General features: G+C 52.0%; 1 protein-coding gene across 11 annotated transcripts; it reads left to right on the forward strand.

The window, feature by feature from the left end:
- LOC125702806 (myosin-7-like) lies at positions 1-27581 on the forward strand. Of its 11 annotated transcripts, none has more exons than XM_048966533.1 (45): positions 1-119; positions 1150-1374; positions 7099-7415; positions 7496-7601; positions 7678-7914; positions 8511-8681; positions 11124-11170; positions 11779-11958; positions 12632-12775; positions 14258-14414; positions 14521-14548; positions 14639-14747; positions 14831-14923; positions 15010-15073; positions 15181-15279; positions 15393-15496; positions 15863-16001; positions 16096-16364; positions 16793-16963; positions 17087-17396; positions 17492-17565; positions 17682-17769; positions 17853-17970; positions 18054-18177; positions 18544-18680; positions 18785-18911; positions 19028-19156; positions 19236-19478; positions 20003-20179; positions 20264-20409; positions 20541-20631; positions 20900-21289; positions 21395-21521; positions 21624-21742; positions 22004-22200; positions 22282-22465; positions 22560-22725; positions 22806-22930; positions 23023-23331; positions 24049-24252; positions 24412-24537; positions 24679-24954; positions 25442-25537; positions 26133-26267; positions 26356-27581. In XM_048966533.1, the coding sequence occupies exons 8-45, from the start codon at positions 11779-11781 to the stop codon at positions 26374-26376; spliced, it is 5796 nt and encodes a 1931-aa protein (XP_048822490.1). In that variant the 5' UTR covers positions 1-119; positions 1150-1374; positions 7099-7415; positions 7496-7601; positions 7678-7914; positions 8511-8681; positions 11124-11170; the 3' UTR covers positions 26377-27581. The 11 variants fall into 11 exon arrangements, with proteins under 11 accessions (XP_048822490.1, XP_048822493.1, XP_048822491.1 ...); XM_048966536.1 differs by having other exon boundaries at positions 1301-1374; XM_048966534.1 differs by having other exon boundaries at positions 1-1374; positions 7099-7420.
- The last annotated feature ends 199 nt before the right edge of the window (positions 27582-27780 follow it).

The raw sequence follows: 27780 nt of genomic DNA on the forward strand, positions 1-27780 counted from the left end.
TGCTTTCCGGCAGTGTTGCCGCGGCAGCGGGCAGCCTGAAGTGGAATTTAAATTGGACTCAGTGATCTCTAGAGGTCTTTTCCAACCCCTACAGTTCTGTAACGGGAGCGGACAAAAAGGTGCGGGGATATGGTTTAAGTGGGAGGGGAAAGAGTTAGCGGAAGGCCAAAATGAGAGGCAGGTAGGGGTAGGGGCAAAAATGGAGAGGTTAAAGGAGAGCCTAATTGGGTAAAGTGGAGGAAGGGTCTACAGAAGGAGAGCAGGATGTTGGGGACAGAATTGGGGAGCAAAAGAAGGTGGGAATGACATGGTCTTAAAATGGGGGAATGCTCCCATGTAACACTGCTGTACAACTCCCCATATGGATCCCTCTTTATGTCCTTGTGACCCCTTTCACCCCATAACCACCCTACATCCCCCTCTTTGACCCCATGACCACCCCACCCCATGACACCTAAGAAGTCCTGTGACCCCCATTGCACCTCATCACACCCCGTGATCCAATCAGTTCCTCTTCCCATTCCTCCCTGTATCCCCTCCATCCCCTTAACCGCAGATCCCACTTCTCTGGCTCCTTCATAGTCCCCCGCCTCCCCCTTGCCCCAGGTGTGCCCATGTCCCCATTGTCCTCTGTATCCCTGATACCCGTGTGCCCCATGTCCTGTATGTCATAAAATCACAGAATGGCTCAGGTTGGAAATAATGTCACAGCCCCACTCCTGCTGCGTGCTGGTTTCCTACCCAGCTCGGGCTGCCCAGGGCCCATCATGGGCTGGGGCACCTCCAGGGATGGGGCACCCACAGCTCTGGGCAGCAGCGCAGCGTCTCACTGCCCTCTGAGTGATGAATTTCCCCTCATGTCTGATTGATTGTCGAAAATTGTTGAGCCTCAGGTGGTTCCCATGGCCTGCTGTCCATGTCCATCTGGATGCCGTCCCTTCCTTCTGCTGCATCCGCTGCACCGCTCGGCTCGGTGTCTGAGGGTGCACTGAATCCCATCATCCACATCCCTGATAAGAGTACGGGTCCCACAGAGCAGCCTGTGGGACAGCACTCATCCCTGCCTCCACCTGGCGCAGTCATTGACCACAGCCCTCCAGCTGTGACCTTCCAACCAATTCCTTACCCACCAAACATCCCGCCCCTCAGACCCAGATCTCTCCAACTTGGAGATAAGGATGTGGTGGGGCACCACAGAATCACAGAATGGCCAGGGTTGGAAGGGACCTCAAGGATCATGAATCTCCAACCCCCCTGCCACATGCAGGGCCACCAACCTCCATGTTTAATGCTAAGCCAGGCTGCCCAGGGCCCCATCAACCTGGCCTTGAACACCTCCAAGGACACCACGTCAAAGGCTTTGCACAAGTCCAGGTAGGTGACATTGGCCGCCCTCCCTTTGCCCACCAAGGCCATCACTCCATCACTGAAGGCCACCAGGAGGGCCAGCTGTGCTCTGCCCTTGCTGAGGCTGTGCCAGCTGCCTGCGGTCACCTCGTCTCCCCTCTGCCTTAAGGTCTCCTCCGCGGTCTTGCCAGGCACAGAGAGGCTTTAAGATTTGCTGATTGTATCTTCCTTGTGTGTTAGATCAGGCTTGGTGAGGTGGGCTCTGCAGCTGGCTTTGTGTTTGCAGTCATCCCCTTTCCTTTTTACTTGATTCTTTTATCTCTACCAGAGATAAACTGTGGCTTTATTTTGTAGCCGTTTTGGGGTTTCACCAATTCTGTCATTTTCCATAAAAAATAATTTACAAGCTTCTTGTGGGTTTTCCTCATCTTACACCATTTCTTATCACGATAATGACAAAAATAATGATACATAATTATATAATTTGTTTGGTTTCCTCCCAGTTTTCTTCTCAAGTGCGGGTTTGCAGGGTCCTAATTTGCTCAAAATAAATAAAATGTAGTAATTTAACATATTTTTCCCCCAAAATAGGCCCAGGACTGAAAAGCAGTGGGATTGAAGGGAAAGACTAGATGAAAATTGGGGAAATTCAGGAGAAAGATATGGAAACTTAGGAGGAAGTTAGGGAAAATAAGGAACAAGTAGAAGAAACTTGGAGGAAAAATATGAAAAATTTGGCATGTTTGGGAAAATTGGGGTAAAATGAGGTGGTAGTTAGAATAATAACCTGGGAAAAGTGAGAAATTTGGGAAAAATGGGAGAAAATAAGGGAAAAATATTGAAATTTGAGGTAAAATGAATAAAATTTGGGAAAAATGGGGGAAATAAGGTAATGAGGGGAAGTTTGGGAGAATATAGTTTTTTTCTTTGTAAATTAGGAGAATATTGGGGGAAAATGGAAAATGAAGTAAAAAAAGGAAATTTGGAGGGGAAGTGGGTGACATTCAAGGGGAAATAAGAGCAACTAAGAGCAAAGCCAGGTGGAATTGGGAAAAGCAGGGGAAATAATGGTAATATTAGGAGAACCTTGGGGGAGATAAGGGAAGAGTGGGTAAATTGGTTGAAAATAAAAGAAAAATATCGGGGAAATTAAGGAGAAAGAGGGAAAACAAGGAAATTAGGGGAAAAAGGGGAAAAAACGAGTGAAACTGGAAGGAAATTTGGGGAAGAACCAGGGAAATAAGGACAAATGCAGTAAGTTAGTGGGAAATGAATGAAAACCTGGGGAAACGCGGGGGAAGGCGCAGAAACTTGGGGAGAAAAGCAGCAGCCGGAGGGGCGCCAGGGTGTCCCATGTGACCGTATAAGGGCAGCAGCTGCTCGGGTTGGGGGAGGAGTCCTAAAAATAGGGACAAGGACAGGGACGAAGGCAGCCTGCCCCACCTCCACCTGCCCTTTGTCCGTCCGCGATCCTTTCGCCTGCCGTCATCCATCCCATAATAGCCGGAGGGAGTGGGCGGGGGGCCGTGTGTGGACTTTGTCCTTGTCCCTGTGGGTCCCGTGGACTCGAGGGGCTGTAGATCCCACAGAGTTCTTATAGGGTCCTATGGGGCGGGAGGGAGAAGGGGGGGGGCGGTGTGGAATCCTATAGGAACCCATGGCTCCTCTGGGGCGCTATGGAACTTGAGGAGCCCCTAAGGGATCCCGTGGGCACTATAAGGTCCTACAGGGCTCTGTGGGGCTGGGTATGGGGCTGTGGTGGTGCTGGGGAGGTCTTATAGGATCCGGTAGGATCCTATGGGGAGCTATGTGGTCGGGGGAACTGAGGGATTGTATTGGGATGTGGGGCTCGTATAAGGTATGAGGTATGTGAGCTTTGTGTGTTGTCTGGCCCTATGTAAGACTACTCACTGCTCTGGGTGTAACACAAACTGAGTGAACTAAAAGATTTTCATTTCACCCTTCCTTAGGTTTCTTATCTTCTAAAATGGCCTTAGATTAAATTTAAGCCTGGTATGATTACAGCTCTGTGCATCTGTACTGAAGAATATAGGTTGTGTGATTCTGAGGTCGAGGGAGTTCTATGGAATTTCTGTAGGGCAGAGGGTCCCTAGGAGGCAGGGAGATCCCTATGTGGTCCTATAGGGCTGTGGTCCTATGGATGCCTATGGGGCAGGGGGGGTCTGAGGGAGGAGGTGGATGTCAGATGCTGTCTGGCCACGCCTCCTAGATGATGTATAACTTTTTGGGGAAGGGGGGGAGATAAAAGAAGTCCCCATAATCAGAAGCAACTGAGCCTGGGCAGGTGGGAGTTGGGAATGAGCAGCACTGGAAGGGGACTGAGTTTGTCTGTAGGGGAACTGGAAAGGAATGGGAGAAACTGGGAGGGGATATGGGGAAACTGAGAGGGACTGGGAGGGTCGATAGGGAGAATGGGAGGGACTGGTTGGGACTGGGAGGGGATATGAGGAAACTGGGAAGGACTGGATGGAACTGGGAGCACTGGGGGTTCTGTAGGGGGATAGTAGGAGGAGATATGGGGGGATATGGAGGAATCGGGAGGGGGATGGGAGGGAACTAGGAGTGGGTATGGGGGGGAAACTGGGAAGGGATTGGGAGGGTCCGTAGGTGAACTGGGTTGGGACTGGAATATACTGGGATGCACTGATGAGTTCATGCTGTTTTTCTGGACCTGGATTCACTGAATGAGGACAAAAAGGTGAGGGAGGGACTGGAAGCATTGGTGTCCAACTAGTGTCCAGCTCGTGTCTTACTGGTCTTGATAACATTGCGGTGCTTTACTGGTTCCTTACACGTCTTACAGGTGCCTTGCTGATGTTAGTGTTGCTAATCTTACTGGCAGTAGTAGTACTGGTATCTTACTGTTGTCCTTCTGGTACCTTAATGGTGTCCCACTGGTGTGAATGGTGTCCCACTGGTGCCTTACAGGAGTCGCTGATGCCTTACAGTTTTAATAGTGTCTTAGTGGTGCCTTACTGGTGTTCTGCTGATCTCAGTGGTGTCACAGTGGTGTCCTTCTAGTCTTAGTGGTGTTCTGTTGGGCTTAATGGTGTCCTACTAGAGCCTTAGTAGTGTTTGTGTTACTGGTGCCTTGCTGGTTTAGTACTGACTTAATGGTGTCCTGATGGTGCCTCACTGGTGTTAGTTGGACTGGTTTCTTATTTGTGACTTACTGGTGTGACTGATGCCTTACTGGTGTGCAGGCTGGCGTACAGGTGTACAGGCCAGCTGTACACCTGTACCCTCCGAGCTGGCCAAGTTCTTGGAGGCCACACAATGCCTGTGGTGTCAGAGCAGGAGCACTTGGCAGCGCAGACACGGCCCTTCAACCTCGAGCACGACATCTCCATCCCTGACAAGCATGAGGAGCTCATCAGGGCCACTGTTGTGTCCTGTAATGGCACCAACGTCACCATGCAGACCGAGCATGGGCAAGGTGGGCTGCCAAAAATTGTGAAAATTAGTCCTGAAATGGTCCAAATTACCCCCAAAATGGCATCTGGAATCATCCCAAGATGGTGTCCGGAGTCACCCCAAAAAGGTGGTCCGTATTGCCCTCAGAATTGCCCAAATTACTCCCCAAATGGCCCGCATTGCTACAGAAAAATGGCAACTAGACTCATATCAAAATGGCCCAGATCATCCTCAAAATGGCAGGCTGAATTACCCTCAAGATGGTCCAAATCACCCCCAAAATGATGCAGATAGGCCCCAAACAGTGGGTGGAATCATCCCAAAATGGTGTCCACTCATCAAAAAATGGCTGCACAAATCACTCTCAAATGCCTATTGGTACCCCTAAAGGCCCAAAGGCAGCTCAAAATGTCTCCTTCATCACCCATGGGACTCCAAGACCCCAGACACCTCCTCCATCACCCATAGGACATCTGGCCCCCAAACCTTCTTCTCCAAAATCCAATTGGACACCTAGAACCCAAAATATCTTATCTGAAATCACAAAGGACACCCTGGCTCTATAGGACACCCAGATCCCAAAACACCTTCTATACCACCAACTGACACTGAGAACCCAAATACCTCTTCCATCACCCATGGGACATCTGGAACCCAAAATATCTTCTCCATCACCCAAGAGCCAACTAGAATCCAAACCATACTCTCCAAAATCCTGTAGGACACCTATAATACCTCTTCATCATACAACTTCCATCACCTTTGGGGCACCTAGAACCCCAAATACCTTCTCTGAAATCCCCAGGACATTTTCTGGCCCTGTAGCGGCCCTATATGCACATTATGGCTTCTTCCCTAAGCAGATGGTGACAGTCAGGGAGGACCAAATCATGCAGCAGAACCCCCTGAAATCCGACTTCATCGAGGACATGGCCATGGTGACACTCCTCCTTGAGGCTATTGTCCTCTACAACCCCAAGGAGTGCTTTGACTCCTGGATGATTTGCATGCGTCTTCCAAGTAGCCTCTGGGGTGACCCCACAGCCTACAGGGCTGCTCCAACATCTGTACAGTGACCTCACCACCTGTAGGGTAGAAGGAATTTGGTGACTTCTCCATGAAGATCTGGGTGGTCACCTTGTGCCCATAGGGTTTGAGGCGCATAGAATGTGGTGGTTTTCCTCCAGAGTTCTTTGGTCACCTAGAACTGGGAGGTCCCACTGGGCCACCTCGAATAGGCACATCCCATCTGAAAACCCTTTGGGCTGCCTAGAATCAAGGATACTACCTGATGTCCCTGACCCACATCCCCTTCTCCAGACCTACTTGGGGCCATTCTGCATTACCATCAAGCCATACAAGTGGCTTCTTCTCTACAGTGCTGAGGTGGTGGCTGCCTAATGGGGCAAGAAGCAGAGCAAAGCTCCTTCTCACATCTTCTCCATCTTGTATAGCACCTACCAGAATGCACTAATGGGTAGGGACTTCCTCTGGGACGTCCTCAGCCCCATAACTTTGTCCCCATCCCTTCTTTGGGGCTTGGTTTGTGGCAGAGCTTTGGGGCCTTCTTGTCTCACCAGATCAGGAGAACCCATCCATCCTTACCGTGTGAGCCCAACCTCATGCTTGTAGGTTTAACCCCACCCTCAGTCCATGACACCATCCCTATCCAGGTGGGGAAGATGGTCAACATCAAGAGGGTATCTTGCCATCGTCACTGCCATCAGCAACCGTGGAACGAGGGACACAAAGACATGGCAAGGTGAGAACACCAAGGGGACATCTCAGGTTCTGGCCACCACCTGGCTATCCGTCCAGCCCTTTCTGTAAAGAAGTGTTTCCTGACATCCAACCTAAACTTACCGTGGTGCAACTTGAGACCATTTCCTCTCGTCCTGTCATCACTGAGAAGAGACCAACCCCACTCTGCTGTAAGCACCTTTCAGATACTGGAAGAGAGCAGTCAGGTCTCCCCTCAGCCTCCTTTTCCTCAGACCAAACAGCCCCAGTTCCCTCAGTTGCTCCTCGTAGGCCATATTCTCCAAGCCCTTCTCCAGCCTTGCTGTCCTTCCTTGGGCCTGCTGCAGCACCTCCATGTCTTTTCTGTACTGAGGTGCCCAAAGCTGAACACAGCACTCGAGGTGAGGCCTCAACAGTGCTGAGTTCATTTGAAGGCTGAAAGGATCCACCACATCTTCTACCAGATCCTCTCCAACAAGAAGCCTGAGCTTTTGGGTGAGATTCTCTCTCATCCTACTGGTGGACAAGCATCCCCAAAATGATTTTGGCTTTCTCAACTCCCTTGTCTCCTTGCAGACACGATGCTGGTGACCAACAACCCTGTGACTGTCTTTGTCTCTCAAGGAGAGACCATGGTGGCATCCATTGATGATGGCAAAGAGCTGTTCGCCACAGACATGAGTTGGAGGACTACAGACAGTGTGGGGAACTGCCAGCAGAAGATCCCATCCCAGATTTTCCCCATTTCTCTCTATAGAGTGCTTTTAGTGTGTCAGACTTTACCCCAGAGGAGAACTCCATCTGCAAGCTGATGGGCACCATGCTGCTCTTCAGCAACGTGAAATTCAAGGAGAAACAGTGGGAGGAACAAACAGAGCCAGATGGCACTGAAGGTGAGGTCAGTCGGGTGGTGAAGGAAATAGAGTGAGCCCCATGGCTTCCTATCTTCATCTCCTGTCCCCTGTGTTCTCAGAGGTGGACAAGTCAGCCTACCTAATGGCTCTGAACTCAGCCAACCATGCCACCCCTGAGTGAGAGTGGGCAACAAGTATGTCTCCAAGGAGCAGAGGGTCCAGCAGGTAAAGACAATGTCCTTCTATCCACCCTCTTTTTGAGGACACCATGAGTCCTGTGTCACCATGGTCCCTCCTCCAGGTGATCTACTCCACTGGGGCTCGTCTATGGCCGTCTATGAGAAGATGTTCAACTGGATGGTGGTTAGGATCAACAGCTCACTGGAGACCAAACAGCCTCATCAATACTTCACTGGTGTCCTGGACTTTTCTCCCTTGAGATCTTCAGTGTGAGGCCCTGGGAAGCTGCTATGGGGCTGAGCAATTTGGGAGAGACTGGGGACCATGAGTTGACCATGAGTTCTTCACTATGAGAGTGGTGAGCTGCCCAGATTGGCTTTGGAAACCCCATCCCTGGAGTGTTCAAGGCCAGGTTGGCTGGGGCCCTGGGCAGCTTGGTCTGGTATTAAATGAAGAGGCTGGTGGCTCTGCCTGTGGCGGAGGGGCCTGGAGATTCATGATCCTTGAGGTCCCTTCCAACCCAGGCCATTCTGTGATTCTGTGACCCTACAGTAGGCGTTGAGTTGACTAGGTTGAACCTGTTGGATGTTATGTTGGCACCACAGGGTATTCAGCTGACTTTGTTGATCCCACTGAGCACTCGGCCCCATTGGGTCTCAGGTTGACCTCACTGCTCCCTTTGGATATCACATTGAACCTACTGTATCTCCAGTAGACTCTATTAGCCCCACTGGGCGTTGTGTTATGTTCGTTGGGTCTCATGTTAACTATGGATTCCACTAAGCACTGTGCAGAGCACTCTGAGGGTTGAGTTGATGCCATTGATCCCACTGGGTGTTCTGGTGATCCCCTTGGGTGTTCAGACAACCCTACTGATATTAATGGATGTCAGTTGACCCCAGTGACCCCACTGGGCATCAAGTCAACTTCACTGTCTGGCCCTTCTCTCCCCAGTTCAACAGCTTTGAGCAGCTCTGCATCATCTCCACCAATGAGAAGCTGCAGCAGTTCTTCGACCACCACATGTTTGTGCTGGAGCAGGAAGAGTACAAGAAGGAGGGCATCGAGTGGGAGTTCATTGATTTTGGCATGGCCCTGCAGGCCTGCATTGATCTCATCGAGAAGGTACTGCCTCTCCCAGGGCATTTTGGGGTGCTTTTCTACTTGGAGCTTGCCAGGAACCTTAAAAGCGGTCACTTGGGTGGTGCTTGGTGTCCTCTGTGGGCAGCAAGGTTTTCCTCTCAGCAGCCCGTGGGGATCATGTCCATCCTGGAGGAGGAGTGCATGTTCCCCAGGCTTCAGACATGATCTTCAAGGCCAAACTTTGGGGTGAGGAGGTGATAGGAAGTGATGTGAAGGGATAAACTGAAGAGAATGGAGAAAATGGAGAAAAGGGGGGGGAAATTGGAAAAACTAGAAAAAAATGATGGATGGGTGGAGAATTGGGTGGAGAATTGTAGAAATCAGAGAAATTTAAGAAATTGATTGATGGATGGAGATATTGGATGAAGATATAGGTGGGAAAATTGGAGAAAGGGATGGTTGAGAAGACGGATAAATGGAAGAATAGAGATGGATGGCTGGGTTGGGACACAGAATGGGGAAGCGTGAATGGACAGAATGATGCTGAGATGGCTGCAAGGATGATGGGACTGAGGGAGAAAGAAGATGGATGGGTGGGAAAGAGTAGATGAAGGATTGCTGGGTAGATAGGAAAAGCCTGGGTGGATGGATGGGCAACTGGATGGATTTTTGGGCCGGTGGATGGATAATGGTGGATGGCCAAGTTCCGCAAGGTGCAGCACGAGCTGGATGAGGCAGAGGAACGTGCCGACATGGCCCGAGCCCTGACCTCCATCCAGTACCTTTTGTACCCCCAAAGTCCCCCACTTTCAATCAGTAAATACCTTCAAGCAGCAGCAGCTGTTTGTGTGAGGTAAAGCATGGTGTGGGGAAGGGCTTGGTATGGGGCAAGGCTTGGTGTGATGCTGCCCCACGGCGCAGTGGGGTTGTGGTGGGAGCCGCAGGAGATTGAATGTGGTCAGGAGCAGTCGTTGACCTCCGGGCTGTCCTGCCGTGCCTTTTGGGCGGCCTCATGTGAACCTCAGCCGGCTGTGCAGCGCTACAGGGTGCTACAGGGCATTATGCATCCCTATAGGCTTCTCTGTGTCCCTGTTGGTCCCCTGTTGGTCCCTATGTGTCTCTATGGGGTCTCTTTGGTTCTCTATGGGTCTTGTGGGTCCCCACCCCCCACTGGCTACCAACGTGGCCCCACCCCCAGGAATTTGGCACTTGCCAAGGACAAAGAGGAGACAAAGAGGCGGAGGTGGGGCTGGGCGATAAGGAGGCCAGAAATAGCCCCATCCCTGCCCCCCTGTCAGCAATGCAAGGTGGCAGACATGGTGTGTTCCAGAGATCCACAGGGACCCTTAGAACTCCACTGCTCCCCATAGAGCCCCATGGGTCCCATACACACCCGGAGTGAGAGCTAAGAGGCAGAGCCTGTTGGGCAGAGCTTGCTCCCTGTGTCACTTGTAGGGCTTGCAGTAGGTTCTATGGGGCAGGGCCTGTGGGTCTAGGTTTTGGGCACAGGGGGAGCATAGTGGGGCAGAGCCTATGGGGCAGATAAGGTTTTGTGGAGCAGAGCTTATAGGTAGAGCAGAAGCTTATGGGGCAGGGCTTAGAAAGTACAGCTGCGGGGCACAGCATGGGAATATAGGGCAGGATGGGATTGACGGGGCACAGTGGGAGCTGTGGAGCAGAAGGGGTTCTGTGGGGAAGGATGGGATCTGTGGGGCAGAGGCAGTTCTATGTGAGAGAAGGAGAGTTGTGGGGCAGAAGGAGTTCTGTGGGATAGAATGGGAACTATTGGGCAGAGTGTGTTCTTTGGGATGGAGCGTGGTGCCTGGATTCCTTATGGGCTCTGTCGGGCGCAATGGGGCAGGTTCCCCCCCCATCACCCCCTCCCCCCCCCCCCTCCCTCCCTCCCCTCCCCCATCACCCCCTAACTGTCCCCTCCCCACCCTCCCCACCTATCCCCCCCCCTCCCACATCCCCCCTCCCCCTCCTCCTCCTTCCCCCCTCCCCCCCTCCCCTCCCCCTCTTCCAGGAATTTTTTAGGGGAGACAGAAGTAGGCGGGGTGGGGCGGGGGAAAGCTCATAAAAGCCGTGGGGCAGCAGCAGGCTTGGCGTGGGGCAGGCGGAGGTGGGGAGATGGGGAGAGATGGGGAGCACTTTGTGATCTATGGGGCAGCAGGGAGATATGTGGGATGTGGGGATATGGGGAGCTGTGGGTCACAAAGGGGGCTATGAGGTGCCCCATAGGGATGTGGAGGATGTGGAGCTCTATGAGCCATGGATGTGAGGGATATGCGGTTATGGGCTATGAGGTGTGTGGAGACCTATGAGTAGTGGAATATGGGAGGATGTGGGAATCCACCGGACAAGGGGATATGGGGACCTATGGGGCAGGGGGATGTGGCAGGATGTGGAAATCTATGGGGCAGGGGAATGTGGGGATCTATGGGGTGCAGGGAGGAGCTGTGGGTAACAGTCTTTCTCCCCCAGCACTACAGATCTGTTCCTGTTTCCTGTGTCAGAGCCAGAGACTGAAGGTACAGGGCTGATGTGGGGCTGGGGGACACAATAGGGCAAGGGGCCGCTATGGGGCATGGGAACGGTATGAGGCAGGGGAGCGCTTTGGGGCAGGACAAGGCTCTATGGGGTGGCATGAATGCTATGGGGCAGAGGGGAGAGGCTGGGGGGAGGGGGGAGCATCACTTTGCTATGGGGCACTGTGCATTGCTATGGAGCTCATACATTGCTATGGGGTGCTGCTCTTTCAATGTGACCCTGTGTGTCAATGAGGCCCTGCCCATTGCTATGGGTCTCATGGATGTCTACGGGGACCCTACGTTTCTGTGGGGCACTATGCATGTCTATGGGGCTCATACATTGCTATGGGGCACTGTGGATTGCTGTGGGGTCCCTGCATTTCTGTTGGGCTCACACGTCTATGGGTCACAGCTCATTTCTATGGGTCTCAGATATCTATGCGATAGTCTGCGTGTGGCGGGCTCATGCATGTCTGCGAGGCACCCCTTATCTCTATGGGGCCCATGCATTTCTATGGAGCCCATGTATCCCTGTGGGTCACTGTACCCCGTGACAATGTCACCGGGACGCTGTCACTGTGATGACATCACTTTCACCATACCCACAGATGGAGGCAGCGCTGGGTGTGGCTGCCCCCTTCCTGCGTGCCCCTGAGGGGTCCCGTCCAACCCCACCAGCTGACACTCGAGGGCTCTGCTTCGTGCCGCACCCCCAGCTTGAGTTCGTCCGTGGCCGCATCACCGCCCGGGCAGGGAATGGGGTCACCGTCACCACGGAGATGGGGGAGGTGAGAGAGGGGATGGTGGGGGTGGGGGTTCATGAAGTGCGGTCGTGGGGATCAGCGGAGCTGGTCAATGGGAGCAGCACGGGTTGATTCACTGTGGTCAGTGGAAGTCAGTGGGGTGGGGTCAATGGAGGCGAGCCAGTGAGGGTCAGTGGGATTCGGTGGACCGGAATCAGTGGGGTGGGGTCGGTGAGGATCAATGGTAGTAAATGGGGTAAATGCAGCGGGGCCGGAGGCGTGGGGTCAATAGAGAGTGGTGGGAGAGAAAGGGTTACTGTGGGCGTTCGGGATGAAAAGGAGAGATTTGAGTAAAAGTTCAGCTTGGACAATTTGGAAAAGAAAGCCTTATTGGTGGATTTGGGGTGGAAAGGATTGATTTGGGAGATTTGAGGTTTAGAGAGATAATGTTGAGATTTGGGGCAAAAAAAAAATAAAGGATTTGGTGGGGCTTGGGGTGAAAAAAACTATCTTAGGGGACACTTAAAATGGCAAATATGATGTAGTGGAATGAATAAAAAAATGTGATTTGGGGGGATACCTTAGTGTGACAAAGCTGAATTTGAGGGGATTTGGTGCTGAAAAGGGGGAGTTTGGTGAGATCTGGGGTGGAAAAGTTAAACTTGGGATTTTGACTTGAAGAAGTTGCATTTGGGGGATTCTTGGGATCTCTCTGCAGACCCTGACAGTGCCTGAGGCCGACGTGCACCCCCAAAACCCCCCAAAATTTGACCGCATTGAGGACATGGCCATGCTGACGTTCCTTCATGAGCCTGCCGTTCTCTACAATCTCAAGGAGCGCTATGCTTCCTGGATGATATATGTGAGCCTTTCCAGCAGCCCCTGTGGTGGGCCCACAGCTAAGGGGGTGACCCCATAGCCTATAGAGCAGCCCCAAATCTGTAAGGTGGCCCCACAGCTTAAAAGATGCAGGAGCATTGTGGTTTCTTCATGAAGATCTGGGTGGTCACCTTGTGCCCATGGGACTTGAGGCACCCACTATGTTGTGGTTTTCCTCCAGAGTTCTTTGGTCACCTAGAACTGGGATGTCCCATCTCCAGTCCCATTGGGCCACCTAGAATAGTAACATCCCATCTCAAACACTTTGGACCACCTAGAACCAGTCCCATTGGGTCACATCAAACTGTGATTTCCAGATCCCATTGAGCCACCTAGTACTGGGACAACCCATTTACAGACTATATGGGATACCTAGAACCAACATCTTAAGACCACTGTAGAATTGGGATGTCACAGAATGACAGAATGGCCAGGGCTGGAAGGGACCTCAAGGATCACGAATCTCCAACCCCCTGTCACATGTAGGGTCACCAACCTCCTCATTTAATACCAGCCCAGGCTGCCCAGGGTCCCATCCAACCTGGCCTTGAACACCTCCAGGGATGGATGGGGCATCATCACAGCCTCTCTGGGCAGCTGTTCCAGCACCTCTTAACTCACTCCGTAAAGAACTTCCTCCTGACATCCAACCTCAATCTTCCCTCCCTCAATTTCAGACCATTTCCCCTTGTCCTGCTGTTATCTACCCTTTCAAAGAGTTGACTCCCCTCCTGTTTGCAGGCTCCCTTTAGGTACTGAAAGGCTGCAATGAGGTCACCCCACAGCCTTCTTTTCTCCTGGCTGAACCAGCCCAGCTCCCTCAGCCTGTCTTTGTAGAGGAGGTGCTCCAGTCCCTTGAATGTCCCATTTGAAGACCTCTTTAGATACATAGAACTGTGATTTCCGGATCCCATTAAGCCACCTAGAACAGACATATCCCGTCTTTATTCCCCTTCTAGCAACTAAGTGGAAATTTCAAGACCCTTTGTGTCATCTAGAATTGGGACATCCCATTTGCAGAGTCCTTGGATTAGCTAGAACTAAGATGTCAAGAACACAAGGCCGTCTAGAATTGGGATGTCCTGCGTCTAGACCCTTTGGGACACCCACAAACAAAGTTTACAGGCCTGTTCTGTTGACCGGAACTGGAATGTCACATCCTCTCTCCCCTTGGAACATCTAGAACTGAGATTACCAGACCTTTTGGGCCACATAGAAGTGGGACTTCCCATCTCAAAATCACTTGGGCATCCTAGAAGTGAAGTGTTCCATCTTGAGACCCTTTGGTACATCTAGAAGCAAAATCTCAAGATCCCTTGGGCCACCTAAAACTGGGACAACCTATTTTACAGACTGTGTGGGCTACCTAGAACTGTGACATCCCCTCTCCAGACCCATAGAGTCACCAAGAACCCCTTCTAGTGTGATGACATTTCATGATCCTGTCCCATGTCCCCTTCTCCAGACCTATTCGGGGCTCTTTTGTGTCACCGTCAACCCATACAAGTGGCTTCCGGTCTACAATGCTGAGGTGGTGGCTGCCTACCGGGGCAAGAAGCGAACTGAGGTCCCACCCCATATCTTCTCCATCTCAGATAATGCATACCAGAACATGCTGACAGGTAGGGACCTCAAACTAGCAAATTTCATCACCAAAAAATGGACCCATAGCTAAAGCCTGGTCTTCATGTTAGTGGGTCTACCGTCTCTTGTGTCTTCTCCCTGCAGATCGTGAGAACCAGTCCATCCTCATCACGTAAGTCCCAGCCCCATGGTGCTGGAGGGGTGGGAGGGCAGCGCTGCACTATAGTGCCCCACACATCTCACCACTGCCCCATGGCTTCAGTGGAGAATCCGGAGCGGGGAAGACTGTTAACACAAAGAGGGTCATCCAGTACTTTGCCAGCATTGCTGCCATTGGTGACCGCAAAAAGGAGGTAGCAAATAGTAGCAAGGTGGGTCCTCTTGCCATACTGTCTTAGCATGCCACACTTGTGGAGCTGCTTGTTCCCTTCCACTGATCTCCACTCACCACCAGGGGACCCTGGAGGATCAAATCATCCAGGCCAACCCTGCCTTGGAGGCCTTCGGCAACGCCAAGACTGTCCGCAATGACAACTCTTCTCGATTTGTGAGTGAGGAGGATATTGGGTGGGATCTATGGCACAGAGTTGGGAATCTATGGGGCGGAGAAATCTCATGCTGCTGTTCTCATAGGGGAAGTTCATCCGAATCCACTTTGGGGCTACTGGGAAGTTGGCATCAGCCGATATCGAGACTTGTGAGTGGCTTTGGGGATGCATCTTTGAGCTGTCATGCCAACCCTCCATCAGTCTTATCCATCTTCTCATCCCATCCACCTCAAAACCTTTTCCCCATCCTCCCCAGACCTCCTGGAGAAGTCCCGAGTCATCTTCCAGCTGAAGGCTGAGCGGAACTACCACATCTTCTACCAGATCCTCTCCAACAAGAAGCCTGAGCTTCTGGGTGAGTTGGGTCTTCTTCCATCCTCTCTTTTTCTACTCATTTTTTGAGGCAATTGAGGACCGCATGGGTTATTTTGTGTCTTTTTCCCTCTTTCCTGCCCCACCACTGAGCAGAGATGCTACTTATCACCAACAACCCTTATGACTACAGTTACGTCTCCCAAGGAGAGGTGACTGTGGCCTCCATTGATGACTCGGAAGAGCTGTTGGCAACCGATGTAAGCAGATGGAGGAGTCCTCAGACAGAGGAGACCGTGGGTGGATGAATCAATGGATGAATGACTGGATCATGAGATTAAGGAAACTATGTGTTGTTGGGTCCTGAAATGGATAAACGATTCTTTAGATGGATGGTTGGATCTTTGAATGGATGAGTGCATGGATGGATGAGTCTACGGTAGATGGATGAGTCTTCAGATGGATGAATGACATTTTAGAAGGTTAAATAGGTCATGGGTAGATGAGACTGTCTAACAAATAAGAAGACTGGGACAGACAGACATACAGCCACATGATGTCTGTGCCCTCAGCACAGTGCTGGGGGGATATCAGGCCCTCTCTGACTCCCTCTGTTCACCCTACAGAGTGCTTTCGATGTCCTGGGCTTCACTGCTGAGGAGAAGGCTGGTGTTTACAAGCTGACGGGCGCCATCATGCACTTCGGCAATATGAAGTTCAAGCAGAAGCAACGGGAGGAGCAGGCGGAGCCAGACGGCACCGAAGGTTCGTGGGATCACATAGTTTGGGGTCCCCCAGCTCCCTCCAAGATGTGGAGGAGGTGGGGCCTGACTCACATTCTCTTCTCCTTGATGGGAAGATGCCGACAAGTCGGCTTACCTGATGGGGCTAAACTCAGCCGACCTCCTCAAGGGGCTGTGCCATCCCCGGGTGAAGGTGGGCAATGAGTATGTCACCAAGGGACAGAGCGTCCAGCAAGTCTACTACTCTATTGGGGCTCTGGCCAAGGCCGTCTATGAGAAAATGTTCAACTGGATGGTGGTCAGGATCAACAACTCACTGGAGACCAAACAGCCTCGTCAGTACTTCATTGGTGTCCTGGATATTGCTGGCTTCGAGATCTTCGATGTGAGGCTGTGGGAGAGCACCATGGCTGCTTTTGGGTGGTGGGCTGATGCAGCTGGGCATAGGATTGACATCCTTAAGAGTCGCATTGAACTTCGGTGGGAACGTGGTGCTGCTGGGTGCTGTGTTTACCCCCCGCTGAGTGGTGACGACCTCCCCACTGGGCATTACACAGACATTGTTGGGTTTCCTGTTGACTTTGCTGGGTCTCCAATCCATCCTATTGCTCCTGTGGGGTGTTATGTTAACCATAACGGGTCTGTAGTTAACTCCACTGGTCCTACTGAGCATTTCATTGACCCCCTTGGGTTTTCTGATGACCCCACTGTATCTTCAGTTGACCCTATTGACTCCATTCAGCCTTATGTTGACCCACTGGGTCACACATTGGGTGTTACATTGACCACATTGACTGTCTTTTCTCTCCCCAGTTCAACAGCTTTGAGCAGCTCTGTATTAACTTCACCAATGAGAAGCTGCAGCAGTTCTTCAACCACCACATGTTTGTGCTGGAGCAGGAAGAGTACAAGAAGGAGGGCATCGAGTGGGAGTTCATTGATTTTGGCATGGACCTCCAGGCCTGCATTGATCTAATTGAGAAGGTACTTCCTCTCCCAGGGCATTTTGGGGTGCTTTTCCATTGGAAGCTTGCCAGGGACCCGAAAAGTGATCAGTTGGATGGTGCTTGGTGTACTCCATGGCCAACAAGGTCCTCTCCTTGGCAGCCCATGGGGATCATGTCCATCCTGGAGGAGGAGTGCATGTTCCCCAAAGCTTCAGACATGACCTTCAAGGCCAAACTCTTTGACAACCACTTGGGCAAATCGGCCAATTTTGGGAAACCCAGGAATGTCAAAGGGAAGGCGGAAGCCCACTTCTCACTCATCCACTACGCGGGCACAGTGGACTACAATATCATCGGTTGGTTGGAGAAGAACAAGGATCCCCTCAATGAGACAGTGGTGGGGCTCTACCAGAAGTCATCCCTCAAGCTGCTGGCCAGTCTCTTCTCCAACTATGCTGGGGCAGATGCTGGTGAGAGGATGGATGGGCATGGTTGGATGACGGATGGGGAAGATCTACTCCTGGCAGGTCTCTCCTTGCTTACCTTACCCTTCTCCTTTCCCCAGGTGGTGACAGTGGAAAGGGGAAAGGAGCCAAGAAGAAAGGTTCCTCCTTCCAGACTGTCTCAGCCCTGCACCGGGTGAGTGCCCTATGGAGAGGACAGGCTATGGGACAGAGGGGAGACTACCTCACCACAGGGTCTTCTTGGTCCTCCCCTTTAGCCCATTGGTTTCAGCCTCTTCTCACCTCCTCCAGGAGAACCTCAACAAGCTGATGGCCAACCTCAAGACAACCCATCCCCACTTTGTCCGCTGCCTCATCCCTAATGAGAGGAAGGAGCCAGGTGAGGGGGTGGAGACTAAAGAGGTTGTGGCAGTGGGTATGGCTAAAGGCTGACCCCACCCAATTTTACCCCCTACCTGACAGGTGTGATGGACAACCCACTGGTGATGCATCAGCTCCGCTGCAATGGGGTGCTAGAGGGCATCCGCATCTGCCGCAAGGGTTTCCCCAACCGCATCCTCTATGGGGACTTCCGCCAACGGTGGAGACAGCATGACAGGGGTATTGGGGATATGGGGATGGGCTTTGAGCTCATTTTGGGTTCTCTCTTCCTGCCCTACCTAGGTACCGTATCCTGAACCCCACAGCCATCCCTGAGGGGCAATTCATTGACAGCCGCAAGGGCGCTGAGAAGCTCCTGGGATCCCTTGACATTGACCATAACCAGTACAAATTTGGGCACACCAAGGTGAGGTCCATCCATACATCAAATCATCAGTCTGTCCTGGCAACCAACACTTCTATCCATCCAGTCCAACTCAATATCCAACTCTTCCATCCAACCCTTCCACCCTATCCAATGTCCAGCCCTTCCATTCAGTCCAATGTCCAGCCCTTCAATTCCATTCTCCAACTCTTCCACATCTAACCCAACACAACCATTGATACTTCCATCCAACTCATCTGACATTCTTTCCATGCAGCCCGTCCACCAACCCTTCCAGGCAGCTCTTCCATCCAATTCAATCTCCAGCCCTTCCATCCAACCCAATCCCACCCATTCCACCTGTCTCCTGCTCCATCCTCTTCTCAACCACCTCCTTCCTCTTCCAAGGTCTTCTTCAAGGCTGGGCTGCTGGGGCTGTTGGAGGAGATGCGGGATGAGCGCCTCTCCCTCATCATCACCCGCATCCAAGCTCAAGCCCGGGGCCAGCTCATGCGCATTGAGTTCAAGAAGATTCTGGAGCGCCGGTGAGATGGGGATAGCTCCTCCTAGCAAGGATGGAGCTCTCATGTGACCCAGCTCCATTATGTAGGGCTTGGGTGGTGGCATCATCTGAGTGTCCCCATTATAGGGATGCACTCTTGGTAATCCAGTGGAACATCCGGGCCTTCATGGGGGTGAAGAACTGGCCATGGATGAAGCTCTACTTCAAGATCAAGCCCCTGCTGAAGAGCGCTGAGACTGAGAAGGAGATGCAGGTGAGAGGACATCACAAAACCATCATGGTGTGGGCCACCAAGGACATGGTTAGGGTGGGGCTAATGAGTGGTGGAACCATTTGCTATTGCTACTGGTCTCCTGTGCCCTGATGCAGACAATGAAGGAGGAATTTGGGCATCTGAAGGAAGCCTTGGAGAAGTCAGAGGCACGTCGGAAGGAACTGGAGGAGAAGATGGTTTCCATGCTGCAGGAGAAGAATGACCTCCAGTTGCAAGTGCAGGCCGTGTGTGATGGAGATGTCCCAGCCCCACAGACTCCCTTCTTCCTTCCCTCCTGCTCCCACCAATCTGTCCCCTTCATAGGAACAAGACAATCTCGCTGATGCTGAGGAGCGCTGTGATCAGCTGATCAAGAACAAGATCCAGCTGGAGGCCAAAGTGAAGGAGATGACAGAGAGGCTAGAGGAAGAAGAAGAGATGAACGCCGAGCTGACAGCCAAGAAGAGGAAGCTTGAGGATGAGTGTTCAGAGCTTAAGAAGGACATTGATGACCTGGAGCTGTCTTTGGCCAAGGTGGAGAAGGAGAAACATGCCACAGAGAACAAGGTGAAGTGGTTGGGGTGAGAAGACCCAAGGATGGTTGGGTTGGGTTGGGTTGGGTTGGTAAGTCCCAGGGTATTTCAGTTAGGTTGGATTGAGATGACCCAAAATTAGTTGGGTTGGGTTGAGAATACGTAAGGAGAGTAGTGTTGAATTGAGAAAACCTAGAGGTTGTTGAGTTGCACTGAGCAGACCTAACGGTAGTTTGATTGGCTTGAGAAGACTGAAGGGTGGCTGGGTTGGATTGAGAAGACCCAAAAGTTGTTGAGTTGGGTTGAGAAACTCCAAGACGGTTTTGATTGGATTGAGAAGACCCAAGGGTGGCTGGGTTGGATTTGACCCAAAGATGGTTTAGTTGCATTGAGATGAGATGTAAGTTGGTAGGTTTGGGTTGAGAATAGCCAAGGGTGATTGGCTGTGTTCTCCTGTATCACTTTAGATTCAGCTTGACCATGAGTAAGGACAACCTCTTCCTGTCTCTGCTCTACCTTTGGCATCATGATGGAGGCCTGATGTTTCTCACCATGCAGGTCAAGAACCTTACAGAGGAGATGGCCGGGCTGGATGAGAACATCACCAAGCTGACCAAAGAGAAGAAGACCCTGCAGGAGTCTCACCAGCAAACCCTGGATGACCTGCAGGCTGAGGAAGACAAGGTCAACACTTTGGCAAAGGCCAAAGTGAAGCTGGAACAGCAAGTGGATGATGTGAGTTCTGTTTCTCCTGTCAGAAAACATCCTTCTAGGGTGGGTTTTTTTGTCAGCTAATGGAGGTTTCTCCACCGTTTGCAGCTGGAGAGCTCACTGGAACAGGAGAAGAAGATACGGATGGACCTGGAGCGAGCCAAGAGGAAGCTGGAAGGTGACTTGAAGCTAGTTCAGGAGAGTGTTATGGACCTGGAGAATGACAAGCAGCAGCTGGAGGAGAGACTGAAAAAGTAGGGAACTGCCCACCACCTCTTCCGTCCCCTTGTCTCTTACCCATAATCCTGCTCTTCTGTGAGAACCTCACTGGAGACTGCTCTTCTGTGAGAACCTGGGGCTATGATTGGTGTTTCTTCTCTTCCAGGAAAGACTTTGAACTCAACACACTCAACACTCGAATTGAGGATGAGCAAGCGATTGCTGCTCAGCTCCAGAAGAAGCTGAAAGAGCTTCAGGTCAGGCTGAGGTGGAGTTGAAGAGTCTCCACTTGGTTGTGTTGAGCTCTGTTGGGTTAGGTTGAATTGGTTTGGGTAGAGGTGTCTCCAGTTGGGTGGATTGGGCTGAAGAATCTCTATTGAGTAGGGTTGGGTTCAAGACTCTCCATCAGATTGGATTTGAAGAATATGCAACGGGTTGAGTTGGGTTGAAGAGTCTCCAACTGGCTGAGTGGAAGTGTTGGGCCAAGGGAAGCCCTGCGATGTTCTACCTGTCCATGGGCTACAGGCACGGATTGAGGAGCTGGAGGAGGAACTAGAGGCGGAGCGGACAGGCCGGGCTAAGGTGGAGAAGCTGCGCTCAGAGCTGCTGCAGGAACTGGAGGAGACCAGTGAGCGGCTGGAGGAGGCAGGCGGTGCCACTTCGGTGCAGCTTGAGCTTAACAAGAAGCGGGAAGCTGAATTCCAGAAGCTACGGAGGGACCTGGAGGAGGCCACATTGCAGCACGAGGCCACGGCTGCCGCACTGCGCAAGAAGCACGCCGACAGTGTGGCTGAGCTGAGTGAGCAGCTCGACAACCTGCAGCGTGTCAAGCAGAAACTGGAGAAGGAGAAGAGTGAGCTCAAGCTGGAGCTGGATGATGTCAGCTCCAACACGGAGCAGCTCATCAAGGCCAAGGTAGGAGACTGGGGCCTCAGCTGCAAAGATCAAGATGAGGCTAGATGGGATAGCTCTTCTTCCACTCTTCCCATGTTCCCTTGCATCTCCCCTTCCTTCCCCTAGGCCACCCTGGAGAAGATGTGCCGCACCATGGAGGACCAGATGAATGAGCACCGCAGCAAGTTGGAGGAGGCTCAGCGCACTGTCACTGACCTCAGCACCCAGCGAGCCAAGCTCCAGACAGAGAATAGTGAGTGCCTCAATCACCTCTCACCCAACTGCTGGCCTTAGGGTCTGTGAGGTGGCTCTGGGGGTCTCTTCAGCAATGATAACCCCTCTTTGTACTCCTTAGGCGAGCTCTCAAGGCAGCTGGAGGAGAAGGAAGCTTTCATCAACCAGCTGACACGAGGGAAACTCACCTACACTCAGCAGCTGGAGGACCTCAAGAGGCAGCTGGAGGAGGAGGCCAAGGTATGTCCTTGTTGGAGAGGTTGGTAGGGCTGGAGGTTTAGGGTGCGAAACACCACGATGTTAAGAGTGAGGAATGGGATTGAGGAGCTCAGTTGAGTTGGCTGGAGTCAAGGAGGTTGAGTTAGGATGGGTTGAGTTTGTTTGGGTTCAGTTGGTCTAAAGAATACCTGACTGCTTTAAGCTGATGAACACCACCACTTAATGAGTTGGAGGATCTCAAGATGTCCCCAGTTAACACAGCTCATCTTCTCCTTACCGTAGGCCAAGAACGCGTTGGCCCACGCCCTCCAATCAGCCCAGCATGACTGTGACCTGCTGCGAGAGCAGTACGAGGAGGAGATGGAGGCCAAGGCGGAGCTCCAGCGTGCTCTCTCCAAGGCCAACTCTGAGGTGGCCCAATGGAGGACCAAGTACGAGACTGACGCCATCCAACGCACTGAGGAGCTGGAGGAGGCCAAGTGAGTCATCTTCCATGGACATAGAGGCTCTTCAAGGAGTCCAGAAAGGCCATGCGTGGTTTATGTCCATCCATCTGGTAGGAAGAAGCTGGCACAACGACTTCAGGAAGCTGAGGAGGCTGTGGAGGCGGTCAATGCCAAGTGCTCCTCCTTGGAAAAGACCAAGCACCGGCTGCAAAATGAGATTGAGGACTTGATGGCGGATGTAGAGAGGTCAAATGCAGCAGCTGCTGCTCTGGACAAGAAGCAGAGGAACTTTGACAAGGTCAGGGCACCAGAATATGGTAAGGGTTCAGAGGAGGAGAAGGTTCTCCATGGAGGAAGAGGTTATAAGCAATGTCCTGCTGGTGTCCTCATAGATCTTGTCGGAATGGAAGCAGAAGTTTGAGGAGTCGCAAACAGAGCTGGAGGCATCACAGAAGGAGGCTAGGTCCCTCAGCACTGAGCTCTTCAAGCTGAGGAATGCCTACGAGGAATCACTGGAGCACCTGGAGACCTTCAAGAGGGAGAATAAGAACCTCCAAGGTGAGACCATGGCATCCACCTGGCCACTCCAATGTTATCCATCTATTTCTACATGGTCTGATGGATTCTCATCCATGCAGAGGAGATCTCGGACCTCACAGAGCAGCTGGGAGCCAGCCAAAAATCCATCCATGAGCTGGAGAAAGTCCGGAAGCAACTGGATGCCGAGAAGCTGGAGCTGCAAGCAGCACTGGAGGAGGCAGAGGTGAGCCAAGCTCTATAACCACCTGCCCCATATATCTCCATGTGTCCTCCTGGTGTCCTCTTTGGCAACCAGTGTTTTCCTGTCCTCCGCAGGCATCTCTCGAACATGAGGAAGGGAAAATCCTGAGGGCCCAGCTAGAGTTTAATCAAGTGAAGGCTGACTATGAACGCAAGCTTGCTGAGAAGGATGAGGAGATGGAGCAAGCCAAACGCAACCACCTGCGGGTGGTGGACTCACTGCAGACCTCACTGGATGCAGAGACACGAAGCCGAAATGAAGCCCTGAGGCTGAAGAAGAAGATGGAGGGTGACCTCAATGAGATGGAGATCCAGCTGAGTCATGCCAACCGTACGGCAACTGAGGCCCAGAAGCAAGTCAAGGCACTGCAGGGCTATCTCAAGGTACGCATAGGACTGCTGACCCATCACGAATTAATGGGCCAAGATCTCCATTTGGACAATAGGTGGCACAAGTTTGCTATTGGGTGCTAGTATGATTGGTTTTAGGTTGGCATTGGGTGACCATCAGCTGGCTGATGGGTGGCCAGTGAGTGGCCATAGGGAAGCTGCTGTGTGACCATTGAGTGCCTATTGAGTGGCCATTGAGTGCCTGTTAGATATTCATTTACTGGCTGATGGATGGCCATTAGGTAGCTGTTGGCTGTCCACTGGGTGGAAACTAAGATGCCATTGGGTAACCACTAAGTGGCCTTTGAGTGGTTGCTAATGAGTGGGCATTTGCTAGCTGAGGGACAGCCATTGGTTGGAATTTGGCTTGCCTGCTGGGTAGTCATTGGAAAGCCCAGTGTAGCTGTTGGATGCCTGTTGAGTGCCTGTTGGGTAGCCATTGATTGCCTATTGGGTAGCTGTTGAGTGGCCATTGGGTGGCTATCCGGTGACCCTTGGGTAGCCATGGGAGGCCATTGTATGCTTGTTTGGTGGCCACTGAGTGCTGACTAGGCATCTATTGTGTGGACAGTGGGTGATCACTGCATGGCAATTAGGTAGCCATTGGGTGATCCTTACATGGCCATTGGGTGGCACAAGATGGCTGTTGGGTGTGTGTTCACCCAATTCCCACCTCTCTACTCATGCTCCTCCCACCACGTTGCCTTGCAGGACACCCAATTACAGCTGGATGATGCTGTACGAGCTAATGAGGACCTGAAAGAGAATATTGCCATTGTGGAGCGGAGGAACAACCTCCTCCAGTCGGAGCTGGAGGAGCTGCGGGCTATGGTGGAGCAGAGCGAGAGGGCTCGCAAATTGGCTGAGCAGGAACTGATTGAGGCCAGTGAGCGGGTCCAGCTTCTCCACTCCCAGGTGAGGACACTGATGAAGACAGCCTTGCATCTCCTAAAATCCCATTGGAGAGAGGCAAGAGATAGAGCATTAAGACATAGAACATTCCACTGGAGGGCAGAAAGACCTAGGAAGTCCCATTGGAGAACAGCAGGTGATTTCCATGCTCCTCTCTTCCAGAACACCAGCCTCATCAACCAGAAGAAGAAGATGGAGGCCGACATCTCCCAGCTGCAGACAGAGGTGGAAGAAGCCATCCAGGAGTGCCGGAATGCCGAGGAAAAAGCCAAGAAGGCCATCACTGATGTGAGTGTCATGGTGGACTTGGTTGAGGGACCAAGGACACCCTCAGTCACTCTCCTACTAATGGGATCAGTGAACCAATGGGACTCCCCACATTCCTCCATCTCTCCATGCCCTCCTTGGTGTCTCATCTCCCTTGCCTAGGCGGCCATGATGGCGGAGGAGCTGAAGAAGGAGCAGGACACAAGTGCCCACTTGGAGAGGATGAAGAAGAACATGGAGCAGACTGTCAAGGACCTCCAGCTGAGGCTGGACGAGGCTGAGCAGCTGGCCCTCAAGGGAGGCAAGAAGCAGCTGCAGAAGTTGGAGGTTCGGGTGCGGGAGCTGGAGAATGAGCTGGAGGCTGAGCAGAAGCGCAACGCTGAGAGCATCAAGGGACTCCGCAAGTCAGAGAGGCGTGTCAAGGAGCTCAGCTACCAGGTGGGACATCACAGTAGAGCTGGTGGCCATAAAGGCATGAATGACCTGGAACGTCACCCACTCTATGTTCACATAGATGCTGCATGACCTGGAATGCGGTTGAGCTGTTGGCTTTAGGGAAACGCATGCCCTACAGCGTGGTTGACCTGGTAGCAATGGGGATGAGTGACCTAGGACATGGTTGACCTGTTAGCTGTAGGGGCAGGGATGATTTAAAGCACAGACCTGGTGGTCACAGGGACATGGGTGACCTAGAACATCATGGCCAGTGGACACTGATGACCACGGCCATCTGCTGCCTCTGTGTCCAATCACATACAAGCTTGTAGGGAGGACACACCCCTCACAAGAACACCTCTAAATAATATCCAGTTTTAATTGCCATCATGGTAAACCTAAAACATTGCCACCTAAAACATGGAGATCTATGAGAGGCTGTGGGACCTGGACCGACCGTCTCCCACCTTGGCGTTCCCCCTTCCCCCAGACAGAGGAGGACCGGAAGAACATGGTGAGGCTGCAGGATCTGGTGGACAAGCTGCAGCTGAAGGTGAAGGCCTATAAGAGGCAGGCAGAGGAGGCGGTGAGTTCAGTGGGGAGGAAGAGGAAAATGGGAGGGAGAAATTAGGAAAAATGGAGAAATAGATGGAGAAATTGGAAAAACTAGAAAAAACGATTTATGAATGGCTGGAGAAAAGGTTAGAGAAATGGATGAATGGACAGATGTATTGGGTGGAGAACTAGGTGGAGAAATTGTAGAAATCAGAGAAATTTGAGAAACTGATTGATGGAGGAGAATGCCTGAAGAAATTGGAGAAGATGGAAAAATGTAGAAATGGAGAAAATGATTGATGGATGGAGATATCGGATGAAGATATAGGTGGGAAAATTGGAGAAAGGGATGGTTGAGAAGACGGATAAATGGAAGAGTAGAGATGGATGGCTGGGTTGGGACACAGAATGGGGAAGCGTGAATGGACAGAATGATGCTGAGATGGCTGCAAGGATGATGGGACTGAGGGAGAAAGAAGATGGATGGGTGGGAAAGAGTAGATGAAGGATTGCTGGGTAGATAGGAAAAGCCTGGGTGGATGGATGGGCAACTGGATGGATTTTTGGGCCGGTGGATGGATAGGTGATACGACAGCTGCCAAGATGGCCACTGCCTCACCCCACAGGAAGAGCAGGCCAACTCCAACCTGGCCAAGTTCCGCAAGGTGCAGCACGAGCTGGATGAGGCAGAGGAACGTGCCGACATGGCTGAGTCCCAGGTTAACAAGCTGCGGGCACGGAGCCGTGACATTGGTGCCAAGGTGGGTTCCTGCCCCATGTCCCTGCCCCAGCTTCACCCAATTATCTGTCATGTGCCTCATCACCTCCCTCCATCTTCTCTCCCAATAGAAAGGACTCAATGAGGAATGAAAGCCCCAGATGCTCTGCCTTCCGGCCCCAGCCTCTGACCAATTCCCTTTGGATCTCCCAACTCTCCTGCTTTCAGCCAATAAAAATTGTTGAGCAGCAGCAGCTGCATGTGTGGGGCAGGGCTTGATGTGGGATAGGGCTTAGTGTGGGTAGTGCAATGGGGTTGGTGTGGGAGCCATGGAGATGGAGAGTGGCCATGAGTGTGAGATGGCCACTCAGGCTATCCCACAATGCCGTGCATTTTGTCTCATGGTGAGTGAACCTCAACGCAACTGGCTGTGGGGCACTATGGGTTGCTACAGCACAGTATGTTCCCCTATGCACTTCTATGGGTCCCTGCAGGTCCCTGTGTGACAGTGTGTCATTATCGCTCCCATATGGGTCTCTATTTGTTCCCTTTGGCTCCCTGTGGTTCTTATATGGCTCTATTGGGTTCTATGACTCTGTGTGATGTTCTTGTGGTTCCCTATGGGTGCTGTGGGTTCTGCCTCTGACAGACTGTGGGAACGGACCACCCCCGTGGCCCCACCCCAGGAATTTGTCACTTGCCAAGGACAAAGAAGAGACAAAGAGGCAGAGGTGGGGCCAGGTGATAAGGAGGTCAGAAATAGCCCCATCCTTCTCCTCCTGTCTGCAGCGGGAAGTGGTGGCTATGGTGTGTACTGTAGAGCCCCATAGGGATCCACAGAACCCATTGCTTATAGGCAAAGCAGAAGCTTACGGGGCATAGCTTACAGGGCAAAGCTGTGGGGGTTATGGGACAGAGCTTATAGGGCAGAGGTGGCTCTATTGGATACAATGGGTGCTGTCGGGAGAACTGGGAAACATAGGGCAGAGTGTAGCATCTATGTGACACAATTTCATGTAGGTTTCTCCAAAAGTAATGCTTCCTGGGTATTTTCATGGAAACAACACCAGATACAAAGAGCGCAATAACACTATTTAATAAAGCAACATCATCACCACCATTAGCCAATTTGCACAGATTGGCTCATCCAGACGCTCTTCATTTTGTGGTGTGACAGCTCTGCACGGCTCTCTGGAACATGGCATGTCTGTCACGTCACCATCCCGCTGCTGAAATGCACCACCCACCCCTCACTGTGTTCACAGCCATTTGCTTGTCTCCATCAACATTCAGCAAGCATCAGTGACTGTCAGTGCGTGCAATTCTTTCCTCACAGGAATTCAATTATGCCCCTTTGCTCCATCTGCACTTTTGTAAGTTCTGTCAGACTGCCCCTCTGCTGCCAGCTGTCACACAGCAACAGCACAAAGTGGGGCACTGGTGGGAAGGTTCAACCTCTGCTGCCATAGCTCAAGGGAACCTGCGAGAGGCCAGAATCACAGCCAAGAGCACCAGAGGCATCAGGGCCAGAATTCAGGCGTTAGGGCTTAGGGGCT

Source organism: Lagopus muta, chromosome 20 (genome assembly GCF_023343835.1).
Source record: "Lagopus muta isolate bLagMut1 chromosome 20, bLagMut1 primary, whole genome shotgun sequence".
In the NCBI taxonomy this organism is placed as follows: domain Eukaryota; kingdom Metazoa; phylum Chordata; class Aves; order Galliformes; family Phasianidae; genus Lagopus; species Lagopus muta.

What these genes read in the sequence shown, in the direction of transcription:
- LOC125702806 (XM_048966534.1), top strand. Translation starts at nt 11,779, where the DNA reads ATGGAGGCAGCGCTGGGTGTGGCTGCCCCCTTCCTGCGTGCCCCTGAG. An exon ending in TAATGAGAGGAAGGAGCCAG is followed by an intron (nt 17,770 to 17,852) that starts GTGAGGGGGTGG and finishes CCTACCTGACAG; the next exon opens with GTGTGATGGACAACCCACTG. An exon ending in AGAAGCTGAAAGAGCTTCAG is followed by an intron (nt 20,632 to 20,899) that starts GTCAGGCTGAGG and finishes CATGGGCTACAG; the next exon opens with GCACGGATTGAGGAGCTGGA.